The 18008-nt window shown below is 39.3% G+C and overlaps 1 protein-coding gene across 1 annotated transcript in view; it reads right to left on the bottom strand.

Moving 5' to 3' along the window:
* gbe1b (glucan (1,4-alpha-), branching enzyme 1b) overlaps positions 1-8483 on the bottom strand; it is a 75112-nt gene extending 66629 nt beyond the window's left edge. Inside the window, exon 1 of the mRNA XM_070905848.1 lies at positions 8370-8483. Coding sequence (XP_070761949.1) covers positions 8370-8467 — 98 coding nt within the window. The 5' untranslated portion in view covers positions 8468-8483. The remainder of the gene's footprint in view (positions 1-8369) is intronic.
* Positions 8484-18008: the final 9525 nt, after the last annotated feature.

Here is an 18008-nt window from a genome sequence, read left to right on the forward strand (position 1 = left end):
TTGATTATTTCCACTCATTTCTGTGTAATTAACAGTCTTAAATTCAACAGGTTGCCCAGTTGTTTTTTTTTAATAGTTTTGAAATCTTAGTGGATTTTTCCTTCAGGGAGGCGTAGGAACTAGGATGATCAATCAAAACCCTTTCCTTGAGTAATGATGAATGGAAACAGGCATTCTAAACTTAATCAATCAAGCCACAATAAAAACATGAATAAGCCCTTACCAATAAACCTGTCATTCTACTAACGGTAACTGTACACTGACGTTCTGTGTGTTAAATAAGTGAACACCTACCATTTTTCTGCTTTATTTGTTAGTTATACAGTAGGGACGGGGACGGGGACGGGGGGTGCCTTTGTTTGCACATATTTACAACTTTTCTAAAATACTGCAGCATATGCAGCGTGGTGGTGCACAGTTGTGCATTTTAATGTTTCCATGCTAACGTTATCTCTTTGAGGTCCTACCTCAGGATGCAAACCTGCCTCATTCCCTCAAGAATGTGTGACTACAGGCATATCCTGAGAGATAAACCGCTGTCTGTTACCTTCAACTCGGAAGGAGAGACTAACTACTTTGCAATTTATCTCACTTAAGTTCCTGCAGCCAGCTGGTGTCCATATCAGATTCCCCCTGGCACAGAAAGCCTCTTTCAGCCAGCTAAGTTAAGTGCACTCTCTCCCCTATAGCCCTGAAGCCAAGCTCATACTGGCCTGTGAATGCCCTGGGGCTAGCGATGATGGGCTGAAGTAACAGTGCGATTTCTCAGCAGCTGCTCCCTGTGTTGAGCATAGTGGATACAAACAGTGCTTGCCAAATGTGAACCTTTAAAGTCCAACCAAAGCTGCCACATGCCTCTTTTGCCACTTTGTCACCATTTTAAGAATATGCTGAAAGGAAGGACAAAGGGAGGATTCACATAAGGGCAGAGCTCCACTGCCACAGTATTAATAGGCATGAAAGTCATGCCTATGATTATAACAAATGAGTTCCAGAAGGTTGGACCGATGGGAATAGGGAGCCAAAATCCTGTATGGATGCAGTATTCACAGCACATCTCTTGTGTCTGTTTCCACCTGAGATTGCAGGAAGCAGGGAAGATAAGACCACACATCACAAATGAATTGTGCCGCAATTCATTTCAGGAAGTCATTAACAGAGTTGAGGCTAGGTAAAATCAAAACTTCTTTGATTTATTTTCCTATTATTGATAATCAGACAGGAACTATCTGCAAGCACCCTTGCTGTCCTCTGTGCCCTTACCAACACATTTTATTTTGATGAAGTTGTCACTCTTAAAATTCTACAGTTTACTACAACATCTAGCACAGGACTGCACACGTATCCATCTGCAACATTTGGCTGTAAAACTCTCCCATCAAGCTGCAAAGAGCAGAGCCTCAGAGTGTGACCATTTCATCACGTATGGCAAGCCTTTTTTTCTCCAGCACTGGCCCTGAATTCCTAATAAAGGCAAGTCTATGTTAGTATAGCAGAACTGGAGCTCAATTCATAACTGTCTTTCTGCCTTCAGTTGAAGCCATCACATTTCTCAGTAGGTTATGAGGTACTTTTAAAGCTACAAATGCATGTATTCAAACTAGCAATTGCCTATTAAAGCTAAAATTACAGCCAACTAATGTATACGTTTACACAAGCCAAACAAATAAAACAACAGAAATGATTAAAATACAAGTATTTTAGAGAATCACACTTCAAACACAATCTTTATGTGGCCCAAATGTAATAATACCGCAGGAAAATAATCAATCTCAGTTTGATAGTAATGCGCCACTATCTGATGTTGAAGAGCATCTTACTTTGGCTATGACTTAAAGCCAAAATCTGTAGTATTTTTATGTGATTGTCTCTAAAATTATTCTGCTGGCATACATATGTGTTTGTGCATCGCTGTCAGTCCCAGTGCCTTTTTTTTGTGAGAATCTTGAACTGTAATATGAGACACGGTTCCTGACATGACACTGCCTTCAATCGCTTTCAAATCTATTTCCTAATTGCAAGCTAAACACATTAAAGACTCATTTAAGTGTTACACCAGGCTGGGAAAGTTTCCTATGACTTAAATAGGTGCTGTATGGAGAGTGTTGGATGCATGTTAAATGTTTATATTTTATGGCCACTTCGGGGCAGCAGAAACAAGCTGTAAACACAAGTTGATATGGCGATCTTGTTAGCAAACAACTGCTTATTGACTCGCCCGGTGGACATGGAGCAACATTATCATTCATTCAGAGTCACGTTTCCGTCCACCTGATTAATGTAAGTCCAATATTCACTCCTCTTTTGCCCTCCGCCAACTCCTGAGGGAAATATCTGGCTCTTTAGTTGCTAAATGCTCCATTGTGTTCACAAGCTTGTTGCTAACTGTGTCTGTCTGCTGTTTGGTGCTCGGCAGGACGCCTATTGTGGGTATATTAAAGCTTTTTGTTGAAATTAGCTGCCTGCTGTGGCTATAAGCGACACTGATGAGAGCGGTAAGACTGAACCAAAACAATGACCTGGAATAGGCTGAAATGCTCGATAGACCTGTCAGGAACTACAGAGATGGATGATAAATGAGCTGTGGGTTTGTCACTACAAGCTACTCCTATTAAAAACACATAGTCATGTGATCCATTGTTAATTTTAAAATGTTGATTATAGCAGGTGTATGGAATATACAACATTAAAAGACCTTATAAGCCTGAAACATTTTATGAAAGAAGAGACTGATCACCACTTTTCAAAAGAACAAAGCAATATTTCAGTTTCACTAAGAAGCACTGTTGCTCATTGTCAGGTAACACACAACGAGAGACACTACTAATCCCTGTAGCCAGAAATTACAAAAGATTTTTGTTCTGTCGCCTATTCGGCGGTAATAGAGCAGCAGGAGATTATAGATGTGAGTCACCGATTACAGCCTTGGCTCTCTTATCTCCTGGTTTAGGTAACTGTTCTTTATCTACAAAGACACTGGAGAAAATCACATATGGCACAACTGAGATATTACCCTTACAGATATTATTGCACAGAGCAACATTGCAAGTGACACACATCAAGCAGCTGTCAAATCACTAAATCAGTTCTGCCTCTTCTCAAACTACCAGGTTAACCCAATATACCTTAGAACTAGAGAGTTGCTAATGTTGCAGGGACAGACTACTTGTTCTGCAATTTCTGGTGGCCTCTAATTGAATCATGTTGATCCACTGATGTGGCATTCACACATTTGTAAGTGGAAACTTTCTATTTGTCCAAAAGTTCCGAGTTGAGAGTCAGGCTAAGAAGACACTGTGGAGCTGTGGAGAAAGCTCCCCTAAAAGAGAAGACCAAGGATCAGAAGGCACAAGAGAAAGCTAATCAGTTGGCGAAAGCTCTCCTGAAAATCAAAGCTAGGGTTTGGGAGGTGCGGGAGAAGGTGCGTCAGAAAAGATTTCATTGATGAGAAAGCTGAGGCTCAAAGGGTGCTCAAGATAGCAGGCCATCTGGGTGGCACTCTCCTGAATAAGAGAAATGAGGCTCAGAAACAGCTGGAGAAGCTTGACTTGAAGCCCAGTGAGGAGCAGCAGAAGATTGATCGTCTGCAGAAACAGGGGGAAAAGATGTCTATTGCTATGGAAATTGTAAGTTTCTCTACAGTTAACACAGTGAGTCTAACATTAACTGGCTGAAAGGAGACAATGTTGGAGAGAAACTCTGTTTGGACATTAGGTGAAAACAAACTAAAGGTGGTGTTGCATTACTGAAAAATAATAATAATTTATACTTTTTTTCAGTGTTACTACATTTTTCTGGTAATACAAAACATCTAGTATTACCAAATTGTGAATCTCAAACTCACATTTTTCATTCACTGTAAAACTTTATGTATAAACTTTAGACTTGAGTTCCTGAGGTCAACACAAGTTCACTGAGTCCAGTCAATTTCAGCCAATTCATTTGGCTGCCAATCTAACTTTAGCCAAAAATGTATTGGATATATTTAGCTTCCTTTTCTACAAAGTTGATCTAATCTTCATCATATGTGAAAGGAATCTTTGGGCTGGCTTCATTCTTAAATATTAACAGAAGTTTTTGATATAATAATTTGGATTCTCCAAACCATTTGATCGCCATGTGCAAATGACTTGGTGGCTGATAGAAAAAAGGAAGTCACAGTACTTTCCAGTAACCATTGTGAATAGCACCTGTATGCAAATTCTAAACAATTCTTTTAGTGCTCCCATCAGGCCAAAGTTAAATCTGTTTTTGTATGTAGTTGTAGTCTCGGGGTGAGCCAATTAATTAAATGGATGGATTTTAATTACAACAGGAAAATAACTCAGAGAAATCAAGTCAGTTAAAAGAATTGTTCTGATCCCTCACTGTTCAAACAAGAAGTTCTACATAGAATTCATTTATTATATTATTATACACAGTCAGAAAGAAATCTGCACTAAAACTTTAAAACACAGGCATTAGATACGGCCATATGAAGTTTTAAAAAGATGCTAACAATAGAAGACAGATCACCTACACCTACATTTGGCTCTTATTTTGATGTTGTATCTCAACTAAATTACAGTCTGAATTTGAATCTTCAGTCATGATTATAATCCATTTAGAAATCTCCCCACAGAGCAGCTGAACTCTGTAACCTGTTCATACACTCACTTTTAGACAATCGGGCATCTAAATTTAGAGTGCGTGTTCAGGTCTGTTGCGTTGTGTATGACTGATGGTGACAGCTGAAGCACAGAGGTGTCAGGACAGTCTACAACAGCCCAGAGAAACACAAGTAGGAAAAAGCTTTTCTACTCCTGATCTCAGCTCGCCTAAAGGGCTTCCATACAGCCCAGCGGCAAGGTGACATTCAAATAATGTCATTAATGTCCTTCTTTGTCTGAGTGCATTAATGATGCTATAGAGGGACTTCAACATTTCCAGAGAGGTTGACTGATGAAAGCTAAAATTCCCTGCTAACCTCATACCTTTGTTGACCCTCAAGCAAGGTGACAGGAAAATAAATGCTGCCAAAGCTACCTTTAAAGAAGGTACATGAAACATTAACTCATTATAACACAACAGGTAGTTTCAGAAATGTGATCCAGAGACATCCTAATAATTCCTATCAACCAAGGAACTGAATGTTTTCCCTACTTGTTTAATTCCTGTGTTTCAGCTCATCACTTTTCAGTCAGAGCACATGCATTGGTAGTCATCACTTCAAAGTCAATAATCAGTTTTGCTTCAAATATATTGCATCACCTTCACAAGCATAGGACTCAGACTCATTGCTGTATTTTCACTTTGAAATCAGTTGTGATGACATACTCAAACCTTTGCAAAAACCCTTGCTGTAATAAGCAGCCGTCCCAATGCTCCCTACTTTCATTTGGTCCAATTTAGTAGATTCATGGTGCCACGAGCTGCAAAATCCTAGCAGCACTTCCTGCAGACTTGCGCAACAGGAAGGGTAAATAATGAAGCATGTCAACAGAGCACTGCTCACTGGGGCTGTAACCTGCGTGCAGCATCAACGGCTGTTTTCACAATCAATCTGGAACTAGCATCCTGATAAAACAAAATACAAGCTGCCTGCAACCACAGAATAACTCATTAGAGTGGGAGGCTTGCAAAATCTGCTGGAATCATTTTAACTGTCTGTGCATACTGGTTGTATTTGGTGTGAACCAAAGTTCAACAAACCTGAGATGTGGGCAGCCTTGAGCCACAACATGGTGGTGAAATCTAAAGAACCAGTCAGTGTCAGTGCGGTCATAGGTCTCTTTCTGATAAGCCGGCTGAATTCTTAGCAATGTGCAGCTCGGCGAGTGGACCCAGCGTGACACCGCAGACCGAAAAAGCTCTTGATTTCTATGCCGGTGTTCATGATGTGGTGTTTGGACTCTGGGCCTTAGAACACCGGGGGCTTATCAAGAATTACCCTTCACACAGCAGTGATCCTATATGTAAAATAATTTATGTCAACTTTCATCAGTGAGACAGGTGTTTGAGACTCGTCTAGGGCTCTGAGAAGACAGAGTCTCAAGCTGTGTCTGAGATGGAACTGACACGCTCATCTCGCTGCAAAGCTAGAGTTTTGCTCACATGCTTCAAATACAAAGCAGGAGGGCCCTTACCTGGCACATTAGAGACAAGATCTGACATGGTAATGAAAATGGATAAAACTATATGGCCCCTAAGCAGAGTTTTAAGGCCTAGTTTTGGCAGATGACCCAATAGTGAGCAGATACCGTAGCGATGTGAGCTGTAGATCGTTATCCCTGTCTGCTTGTAAGTGAAAAACATTACACTCATTTTTTTTAAAAAGAAATCCAGCTGGTAAGGCCAATTTGACATGAGGTGGAGAATTGAGCTAAAGAATTACATTGTCATTTTGTGAGCCAGTTGCTCTTCAAGCTAGAAATGAGCCTAAGAAAGAAAAAGACATGATTACGAAATCAACATTGTTATTATTAACTTGAACACTTTGTTGCTACTCAGTCATGATGCAATTATTTTTTTAAAGCGCACCCCTTCATTTTAGTGCAGTCTGATTATCAGGTCAAAACCAGAACTCACAGCAATTAAAAAGACACAAGAACGAAAAGCAAATAAACATAAAGTGAAGTAAAACAAATAAAAATAAAGCTTGTGACTGCACAATCTATTGACTTATAGAGAATGTCTATTTACTTTTGGAGATTAGTCTAGACACAAGGTCAGTCATTTACCACTGAAGGACATATGTTGGTGTTCCTGCACAAGGTACTGCACTCATTTAAGCACCTTTGTATTTAAAACACAGGTTTGTTTCAGTGTTCACAATAAATAAATACTCAATACAAATATAATTTCCTGTAAATATTTACTGCATTATTTTGGCCTCCTTTGGGTGATAAAAGTGAAAAGAAGTGACGGAGAATAAATAGGCCTCAGGGTCGCTGAATTGACTAATTAGCAAAACTGATGTTTATGAACTTCAAGTTCAGTTAATTAAACTTGATTCTTTTAAAAGGTTTTGTATGTTTTGTCTCTCCTGGGTGCATATTTAAATGGAATCACGGCATGTGAATATGTTTGGTGAGCTGACATCTCCGTCTATACAATGCTCACAAAATCATGTTACGAGAATTTGCCAGTGTATAAAGTGCATCAATCTATATATAAAATCAGGTACTTTGCAGAGCAAGAACATTTATAATCTGGGTTATAATCTGAGGTAGCATTCTGGTTCAGTTAGACCCTAAAACATCATCTAGTGAGCCAAAAAAGGCTGCTATATTATTTATCAGAACTTTCTGCTTTGGTTTGTGCATAAATATGTGACTCAATTAAGAAGAGGCATCATGCAAACATATTCTAGTCTGGTCATGCAATTTTGGAATCTACTTCTGTGTGTAGTTTGACGCCATCACACTTTGGCAACTGCAGAAAAAAAAGTGATTGGAATTTGTGCTGGACATTATCCCAGATTAATAAATACACTAGCCCACACACATACAAAGCCAGCTACTTAAGACTTGCACCCTAATAATTCATTTGTATGGAGGCCAAATGGAGGCTGAAGGGGGAAACCATGCAGCATATGAGTGCAGCATAAAGTCAATTAATGTCTGAGAGGGTATTTGTTTTGCAGAGCTTTTCACACTGCAAATACCAAACCAACCAATCAGCTACTGTACAGTGTGTGCTCCGAGTTGGAAGCGTCCAACTCTGGATTTTAATCCAATTTTAAAACACATTTTAGGATAACTGATGCCTCGATAACAACCAGACACAATTAAAAGGAAAACTCATTACAAAAAAAAGAAGCTTATAATGAGGACCGAGGCCTGCACAAAGCAATGGCTACTGTGATGCTTGACCACAGTGACGCACCGGCTCCAGCAGCCTGAAAAACAACCGGCGTGCATCAGACGGAGTTTGAGCCCAAAGCACCACCTCACGACGCAACGTGGACGTCAGACACGCATGCCTCGTCTTTAACTGTCAAACATGGGAAGTTGAGAGGCGACTTGCGGTCTTCGGCAACTTGTCAGATAAAATGAAAAGACTTTCTGGTAGAGGTTCATTAATTTTGCATAAACTCAGCATCCTCTAAACGCTTGTTATCCAGCAGGCTGGAAACGGGGGAGAGTAGCGAGCTATCTGCTGAGCACGAGAGGGAAACGCAGCTCTCTGCGACCTCTGCTCATTCAAAATGTCAAGCCCGCACACAGAAGGTGACTCTCTGATGTGTTGCAAACATCGCTTTTATCTGGTAGTTGTGTGTTTTTATGTCAAGACACGCACGCCAGCGGAAACCTAGCTTCTGCTCGCTTCACCGGGGACTGATTTTGACGACAAGCTGTGCACAAAATCGCCGGTTACGCCGTGTTTACCTCCTCTTGAAGTCCTTTTCGTACGGTTTGAGATAGGGATCCATTTGGAGAAGGTTGCTGAACTCAGGAATTGCAACATTATCCTCTGGGTCTGCCATGGTTTCTTCAGACGAAACCAATCGAGCACCGACTGTTGTTGGCCGTACGCACTGACAGCGTCATGGACAGAGGACGGACATGTACTTTGTGCTTGCTTTTACTCTCAGGAGACAACAGCGAGTCAGACGGCTTTCTGCCAAGCCCATCCCATCACAACGTGCTGTTTCCAGCAGGTCAGAGATAAGAGAGCCGAGCCGTGCGGTGCGGTGCGGTGATACAGTGTAGCTTTAAGATGACAGCAGAGGAAGCATCTGGCGCGTCAGAGGAAGATGACTCGGATTTGTATGCAGATGTGCCGTTTTGTAGGCTGTGGCTCTGCTTGACTTTGGTGGTTGTAAAGAAATTCCACCTGCGAAAACATCACAGTAGTGCAGACATATAAACTCAATATTGGCCTGGAATCGTTTGCCTGTCACTTTGGTTGACATATCTCGACAAATACTGAGCATACTATCATGGCATTTTGTACAAATATTCATTGTCATAAGGGGTGATTCCTAAGGATTCTGGTGACCCCATGACCTTTATTTTAGCAACACTGTCAGGTCAAACTATGTATGATGTATCAGCAACTACTGGCTTTACATTTAGATCAAGGTATCCATGGTCCTTAGAGGATGGTTCCTAATAATTTTGATGACCCCATGATCATTTGTCTAGAAGCAGGTGCAGTCCAATGTCATGTCAAAATTCTTTGTGACCAACTTAACCGACACATTGGTCCATTACTCATCCTGAGAATTATTGGCTAAAATGTTATGAAATGTTGTATAAATATTCACAGCCCCTAGATGATAAATGCATGCAACATTTTGATGGACCCCCAGACCTGTTTGTAGTGCCACAATCAGGCTACAATCTTCTCAGTTTTAAAAAATGTTAATAAACTGATTTATTTTTTTGTGAAATTAGCTGACCGCATTTGTTCTCCACAGAGGATGATCCCTTCTCAGTTTGGACACTGTGAGTCTTTCTATTTATAATTAAATTGGCTGCAACTTCACACTCCTTCACGGAAAGGGATGAACCCTTTTGATTTGAATGACCCCGCTGCTATTCATCTTGTGCTTCCCTCGGGACATTTTAAGCCCGTCTATTGTTAAAGCTCTAAAAATAAAAAGTCCTTTTTCATAATGTGAGGTGTAATGAACAGTGCAGCCTCTCGGGGCCACTACTGGGGCTTTAGACCTTTAGTCTTGTTGTGCTGAGTTACTTTAATGAGTTGCTGTCATTTGTTTTGTGAAAGTCATTTATCAGTGACATTTTATTCAAAGTCAGTTGCAAATGAAACACGTGGCTTTGTATAAAACTAGCCTTACAGTTAAACGTAAACACCTTTTCATAGAATACTTGAACATAAATGAATGCATTTGCTGCATCCAAACATTTCTTGAATATGCTCTGTGTACAATGTTGAAACTGAAACTTAACCAGAACAAACTGCATTGATTTACATTTCATGAGTAAAAAGTACATTGGTACAGTACAAACATGAACAGAGACAGACGTCATGAAGCAAGACCTCATTGATTTGGGCAAAGTTTAATTTGGACAAAGTTTATTTAGTGTCAAGGTCTGCTGTCACATAACTGGATGAAGCTACCTTTAGCACAGAAACAAACTCCTAGGCACACAACAGCATGAGTTTTAGTGTCCGTGTGTGTGTGTGTGTGTGGTGGGTGGGTTTGGCTGTTAAGACTGCCAGTCCACTGTAATGCTGTAAATGTGTGTTTTCCTCTGCAAGTTCAGCATCCGCTTCACCTGTACTTCCTTTTTTCTTTCCTTTAACCTGCATGTATGTCTAAAATTCAAAGCTCACACTGTTTTGATCTTTTTGTCTGTGGCCTTAATAAGTTTTACCACAGACTACTTCACAGAAGTGGCAGAACTAACTTAATGGACTTGAGAAGGATAACCTTGCCATAATTTAGATTAAATCCCTCTCGGAAAAAGGCTGATAAATATGCATGCTGACAGAAGAAATAGTGCGGCTCTTGAAAGTGTTGTCCTTGTCACAAAATAAAACTGTCCCAGCTAAAGGTCACAAAGGGAGTGTCATTCTAAAGAGCCATCTGTTGGTAATAGATGAAACAAGTGTGTTACTGTCCACCCCAGAAGGTTATGCCAATAAATGTTGTCTCTGTGATTCACAGCTAAATAACAACTATTTACAGGGGCATGTGGAAAGACACAGTACCCAATGACAACAACAGACAGAAATATTAGATTTTATTTGAGGGATGTTAACTTGATGAGCTGAAGTTAGTTGTTGATTGATTGTATCTAAGCAATGTGGCAAAATGCGTAGCAAATACAATTCATATTACCTAGGCAATCTGTTTGATTCACTTTAACGATTTTCTCTGCTGTAATGGATGATGGAGATGCTCTACATGTAAAATCACATTAGAAATAGAGATATTTGTTTTCCCACCAGAGGTCACAGACAGAACCACTATTACATTATCACTACATGATGGTACATTATAGGATTACATGTGACTAATAAACTTGATTGACTTGATTGATCTCTATGTCTGGCTGCCTGTCTCTGATCACAGTGCAGTTCATATATCCTTGTTTCACCTGCTTCAAGCTGCGACAAGAAGCAAACACAAGTTGAGTTTGGTTGATTATTAATCCGTCCCTAAAAGTTAAACTCACTCTGAAGAGACAAAATATTTCTCCACCAAAAATCTAAGAAAAAGCCAGACACCACAATTTAGCTTTTCATTTCACAAAATTGATTATGTTGCAGAAAGTCAATATAGGTCTAACTAACACTTCACTGATGATACAGATCCTTATAAACTAAGTGACTGCACAGTCTAATCAACCATAGGTCGACAGCAGCTTTGGTAAAGTAACCTCCACCAGTCTTGCTATAACTTACAACAAATTACATAGAGTAGACAGAATAATGAAAACATTTCATGAATATCACAAATACTGCTACAAAGATGGGTTATAGAAGTTGAATGTAACATTTGTCAGCTATAAAAGAGGTCAGGCAATCTGATCCTTATGTCATTTTCTAACACAAGTTAGCTAACAGAGCTCCAAAGGGAAAACACTGCAAAATTATTTAACATGTCAACATGACACAGAAAATATGACGGTATCACAATGGGAGTTGACGTGTTACTTGGCAAGTGTCCTTATGTAAGCCCACTTTGTATCAGAATTTGCAGTGTTGTTGCTTTGGGTCCATTGACTTTTGTGGTTATTGTTGTGGTTGCCACTGGCCTGACCCCTTCATTAGAGAGTTTCTGGATGTTTTTATCTTATTTTGTCTACCACCTGAAGATGCTTTGTCAAAGATGGCTTGTAGGGTTGTAAGCATATCTACATTTGATACAGACAGAATCAAAATTGAAAATAGCAGATTTAGAGTTTTTTTTTCATTAAAACATTATGCAAATATACAAAAATCAAAACCTGTGATAGCTTTACAGATTTCTGAGCAAACCATGCCTCCACTCCTCTCATCCTTTTCACCCGAATTTCACCCCAACAAAATCTTGTTTCCTTTTCCCTAGACACCACGCTTACAACCCTGGGTGGCTGTAATTTATTCATTCAGAAGAATTCAGATGATGTTGATAATGATGATGATGAAGTTTTGAGCATTCCCTCCCAGTGGTACTGAACTGTATGTCCCACCGCAGGAACCTATTTTAGTTGGAAAGACTATGATAGTTGCAAAACACAATTGAAATGCCAGTTTCCACTGCAAGTGTGACTTTAATACAAGCCGACACAAACAAGCTTCTCATTCAACTAAATTGATGCGCGTATACAAGCATGCAACACTGATATCATGTGTAATGAAAAAATACAATTAGTCTTTCAATACCTGTAATTATTCATCAAAGTATTATAATGCATCCAAGCTGAGAGAATTACTTCAACCTCCATAAGACACCTCTAAGGCAGAAAAATGATAGCTGCTGGAAGCTAGAAGATTGAGCAGGTGAGTCAGTGAATACTAAAACTGTAACTCCAAATGTTTTTATAACAAACAGTAGAGTCATAAGAATAGACAGAGACAGAACACATAAGCTGCAGCCATTTATTAAGCAATTAAAAATTATGAGAAACAAAGTGGTGCATACATATTAGTAGCAGCATCTCTTTGCAAATCAAAGCTTCGAGTTAGGTTACTTTGTCCTAATAGTGGTGATGATTGCATGCAGCCGTATTAATGTGGCACAGGGAAAAAAACGAAAAGGAACACGTCTACTCTGCAGGAATCCTGGATAAATATGAAGGTTAAAGGAAAGAAATCTTTTAAAATATTAATTTTACACAGTTTTGAGGAGCAATGCAATAGAGGTTTGAGAAAATGTTGAACTTGTGGCATGAAAAAGTTGGTGCACTCCTTTGTTCCATATTTTTGTCTGGAAAAAGTCAGCAAGAGAAATGTTTGATTCATTTTGAAAAACGCCACTCATGTATCCTTCACAGACAACGGCGGTATTTACATATAAGTAAAGAAAAACGGCTTTTCAAAATGTCTTCACAACTGAGAAGTTGACAGCTTGATGAGGAAATGAAATGCTAAATCATGTGCAATGTTTCTGAGGGCCATGCGAGGAAACTATAATAGGCAAGTCAATGAGCAGAGAAAATAAAGAAATAACTAACAGTTAACACGCTGATATTTGACTAATATTTGACTAATTTCTTAAAAACAGATAGCACATCAGTTTTTGTAGCAAAAAAACATTTCCAGATGTCATGGCCAAACAGCAAGGCATAGAGGGCGGATCAATTCAATGTCAATATAGATGAATAGTGGACACCTCAGTCTCTCATTTTAATCCACTTTTGCTGCCAATTTGAGTCTCTGACACGAGCACAGTCTATGAAGATTGTAACTTTAATTCTATATGTGCAGTAGGCTACTTGATGAAGATTATGATGATGTATTTTTGGTTGGGCAACAGCTGTTTTTAATGCGACTGTGTGTGTGTGTGTATGGACACTGTGTTACAGCAGTCTGCGGAGGAAAGATATTTTCAGAGGAGCAGGTTTTCAAAATAACAGACATCTCCCAACTCCAGCTGTCAGACAGGAGTAGAGTCAGCTCTTCTGTTTGTGAATTGGGAAAAAAAGGCCAATTTATTTTCATCAATGCAAAATACATCAATCAAACTAAACAAAAGCACAAGGCAGTGCTTTTTGGAACGGCATCCATCCAACAACATAATTAGTACACATCTTCTGTGTCTCAAATTGCTGTTGATTTCAGAGTCTGTGGAACTGAATATTACGTAATTCCTCATCAGACATTTAGGTTCAGACAGTTTTGTGGTTCAGTCCATGAACACCTAAACGTGTGCACTTCATGATGCAGTTTCTTTGGCACCAATCCCTCTAAAATCGAGCTATATAAATGAAACTGTTCATACGCTGCTATTGTAACTGGTCTCAGTGACACAAAATGTAAATGTATGACAATTAAAAGAAATTAAACTTGGTATAGCACTGATCCAGGCACGATACAGACACCCTCCTTCTGTTGGGGATCAAATTAGATGTCAGGGATCAGTCTGATGAAATATTGCAACTCATATAATTCCTCTGACAGAAGGACACCACTTCTCCGTGAATGCTTCCAAGTGAGAAGGTTAACACTGAGCAATAAAGAGAGCCAGAGAGAATGGGAATGAAGCTAATGAGAGGCGATAAGATTCACTCCAGCCTTCAATTTCAAGGATGGAGGAGCTGAGATCTCAGAAAAGACCAGAGACTGACACGAGGAGAGAGCTCTTTAATGAGAGACATTAGAGAAGGCGGAAGCAGCAATATCAGTGTGTATGTGTGAGGCAGAACGCAGAGCATGTGCTGACTGAGCCCAACAGGTACATGAATCTCCATGAGGTTACCAGATATGTCTCCCTCATCAGCCTCATATGCAAAGTGTATTCTTTCTGAATAATTCACAGGAGTATTGCGGATATGGGCAGTGAATGCAACAGAGTTTAAAATATATGATTCAAAGCGGTCCCCTATGGTTGACGTCATAGTTGCTGATGTAGGTGGAGGGCACGAGGAGGTAAGCAGAGCCTGTATTGCCACACTCAGGGTTTTCAGCAAAATGAATTTATGAATTTCAGACTAGTCAGCCCCTTCAGAAGAAGTGAATTGTTAACACCTGACCTCACAATATAACAGGCCAAATGGTTTAAATCAAGCAGCGGGGGCTCAGGGGACGGCGTCAAAGAAAGAGGGTGAAGAGGCCGAATTTCAGCGGGGCCTCAGCAAGCGGAAGTCAAGGCTTCTTTAACAGAAACAAGGAGACGATTGTCAAATAAGGTTAGAGAAAACTAATTACACTGGCCTTTCAATATTAAAGAAAATACATATTCTGATGACTAATTCAGTACGTGCTGTGGTCATTACTGGCTTGCATGGCACACCATGAGAATACCATTTCTCTCTTGGCTTCAGTCCACCGAAAACTGCAATCCTACCACATCTAAATCGTGCAGAGTGATACGCTGTCTGATTATGTTGCAAATCAAAAAGGTTTGAGTTCAGAGGATCAGTCCGTTTCCTGAAACAGTCAAAGGAACAAGAGAATTTTTTGCTCTTAAAATACTGGTTGAGATTAGGCTCAAAAATCAACATACAGTAACCCATATATTTTACTCAACACTCAGACTTAAAACCCTGAAACAACAGTGTATTAGACCATTCGTGTCCAATTTCCATTTTGTTGCAAAGATGAAAAAGGCTTTAAAACAATGAATGAATGTGCTGTATTTACATTTCCTTTCGCAGTGTGAGCTTGTGTCTCCACAACCTTTCAAGATCAAGCCATGAAACAAAAGTGGATCCACACCTAATCCGGGAAGAGGGAGATCATTTATATTTTAGCCAGATGCTGTTATTCAGAAAGACAAAGCGCTTACTGAAATATTCAAAAACATTAGTGAACAAAAAATATTCAGAGTAAAAGAGCTACATATTTTTTGTTTCTTTTTTTTTGTTACAAGAAAGACACGAGCTGCAGAAACCTTGGTGTGGTTGGGTACATGAGAATCTGCAGCCTTCTGTCATATTTGAGTATTGTCTGAAAATGGTGTTTTAACTGTGATGTGACAATGAAGTTAAATTTTCAGGGTGTTCTCCTTTTAAGTTTATTTTACAAGTCTTTAAGTCCAATTTGAATCAGTGAACATTTGCATTAAAATAATTAACTTAAGTGGCACACAGTGTACTCCATTAGCCTCAATGGATGCATGAATGCCTTGCATTTAGTTTAGCAGAGTGCTGATAATTTGACTGAACATGTCCATTAATATATAAGGTGCATCAGAACCTGTTCAGTCAGGGCCAACTGTTCCCAACTCAGAAAATATTGCTTCCATTAAAAGGCTACCATAACATTTTCATTTTTTATTTTACCTGACACTTATCACAGAGGGAGACAATGTTGGTATCAACATGGCTTGAATGTATCATTAAAGGCAATTACCAAAAGAAAAAAGCTGTCCAGCTATTTCTTTTATTTGTCGAGGTATCCATCAGTTTTAATGAAAAATGCTGATTTTTTTTTATGCATATTACAAATGAATTTCAAATCTGTGCTGATTCTCTTCACGATAACATAATTTGTTCCTAGTTACTGACATATTTACACATAACAATGGGGAACTCATTTGTACTTTTTAATCAATTTTGCACCAAAGACAGAAAACTCCCAACAGATATTTGCTACAGTAATTCACATAGGCTCTTTAGAGCCATATACTGCATGTTTTCATCTATTACGTTGATCTGTGTACAAAGTGCCGGCTGCTGGCTGTGGATATGAAATTATATTTATTCATGTAATACATTTTTTCTTAATTTGAATTAAAACTACCATATCTTCTGTGACACTGCTATTAAAATGCTACAGTATTTATTTATTTATTTATTGTACACAGAGTACTGAGTACTGTGATGTGGGAGTTACAGGTAGAGACAAAGTGAAAAGGATGTATAATTGTTCAGTTATTTTGTCCATACAAGATATTCACAAATGCTTTCATTAATGAGTTATTAATATTAGACCTTAGTTTAATTTTTTTGAGGAAGTTATTACATTTTAAGAAAGCACTTATAAGTGCATACAAGCCATGTAACAAAACCAGACATTTACAAAAGCAAATCTCATTTTAATTCTTGTTTAGACTTGAATCTTTATATTTCGTTGCGAGAACTGTTGTACAACAAAGGTTTTAACAACATAGGTAGGCTAATGTGGTGGAGCCAGTACCTGCAGGACATGGCCTTCTCTGCTTGCTGTAATATATACGTATTGCAAAATGGGCTATTTAAACTTTCGCTGTACGCCCACTGTCTCACTCTGAAATGCCATGGGTATGTTTTGAAAAACTGCTGCAGAACTGCCCATTAACTAACTCTTGTAATGTTGCTTCAAACACTGCGTTTTCTAAGCTAGCTTGCCTGCGGACTGTCTGAGCATGTTGCTGCTTCTGGCTTTTTTTTTGGGAGAGTTATCCTGTGCGGAGCTCCCTGCTGCTGATTTTCCCTCCATTCATCAGCTGTTTGATATCTGTCAGCCACAAAGATGAACCTCAGGCCAGGAGCTGGAGTTTTCTGTCCTGCTGTCAGCAGCAGCTTCACTTCAACAAGGTCAGTGCTAACATGCACTTTGTGTGTTAATGTCTAACGTCTAACAACACTACACACGTGTTTCATGGGTTCAGTGTCATGAAGTTTGATGGCTTTCTGCTCTTTGCTGCTAACTAGCTTTATGCAGTTTTTGCATTGGAATTAGCTGTCGGTCACTTTCTTGTAGTGGCTGAACTCATTTAATTTACTGGCACCTGCATCATGATGCTTTCATGCTGTTGCTTTATGTAGTCCTGAAATATGAACACTCGTGTTTGAGTATGATGTGTTATGGCTTGAAGGGGTGATGTAGCATACCCCACTTGTTGCTTGTTTTGGGGTCTTCCTATTAACTCACTGTAAACTTGGGTTTCTGGTAGAGGGTAATATTGTATATTAGCTTTAAATATGTCATTCATGGGAAACTCACATGACTCACATTTTGTCCATGCCTTTCATATTTAGCAAAACATTAGAAATATTTCACTCAAAACTAATAGGTTTATGTGACAGGTTGCTTTACTGTGTTTTGTATTATCATTACATGTAAACTGCCGGGCTCCTGTTTTGTGTTTTGTACTGCTGCTACACTCAGTTTTACTCATTTTACTCACTGCTGACATTGAGCCTATAGCCATACAGATGGTCATCTGCTGCTTGTCAAAACTACATACTGTAACTTCATGAGAAGAGACTGTCTATGTGTTTGAATGGAATGGAAAAGTGATGGGTTTAAGTCTATCCAGCTCACTACAAAATATATTCCCTGCAATGGTTGTAGAGTGTTTAGGCAATGGCCACATGGTGACCCACACATAGTGGATTCCTTATAGTCTCTCCCCAGTCTCCACTGTGGTGCGCTCAGTGTATGGGTGTGGGGAGTGGCAAGATCAGAGCCTAGATATCAGC

This window comes from Enoplosus armatus, chromosome 5 (assembly GCF_043641665.1).
Source record: "Enoplosus armatus isolate fEnoArm2 chromosome 5, fEnoArm2.hap1, whole genome shotgun sequence".
Taxonomy (NCBI): Eukaryota; Metazoa; Chordata; class Actinopteri; order Centrarchiformes; family Enoplosidae; genus Enoplosus; species Enoplosus armatus.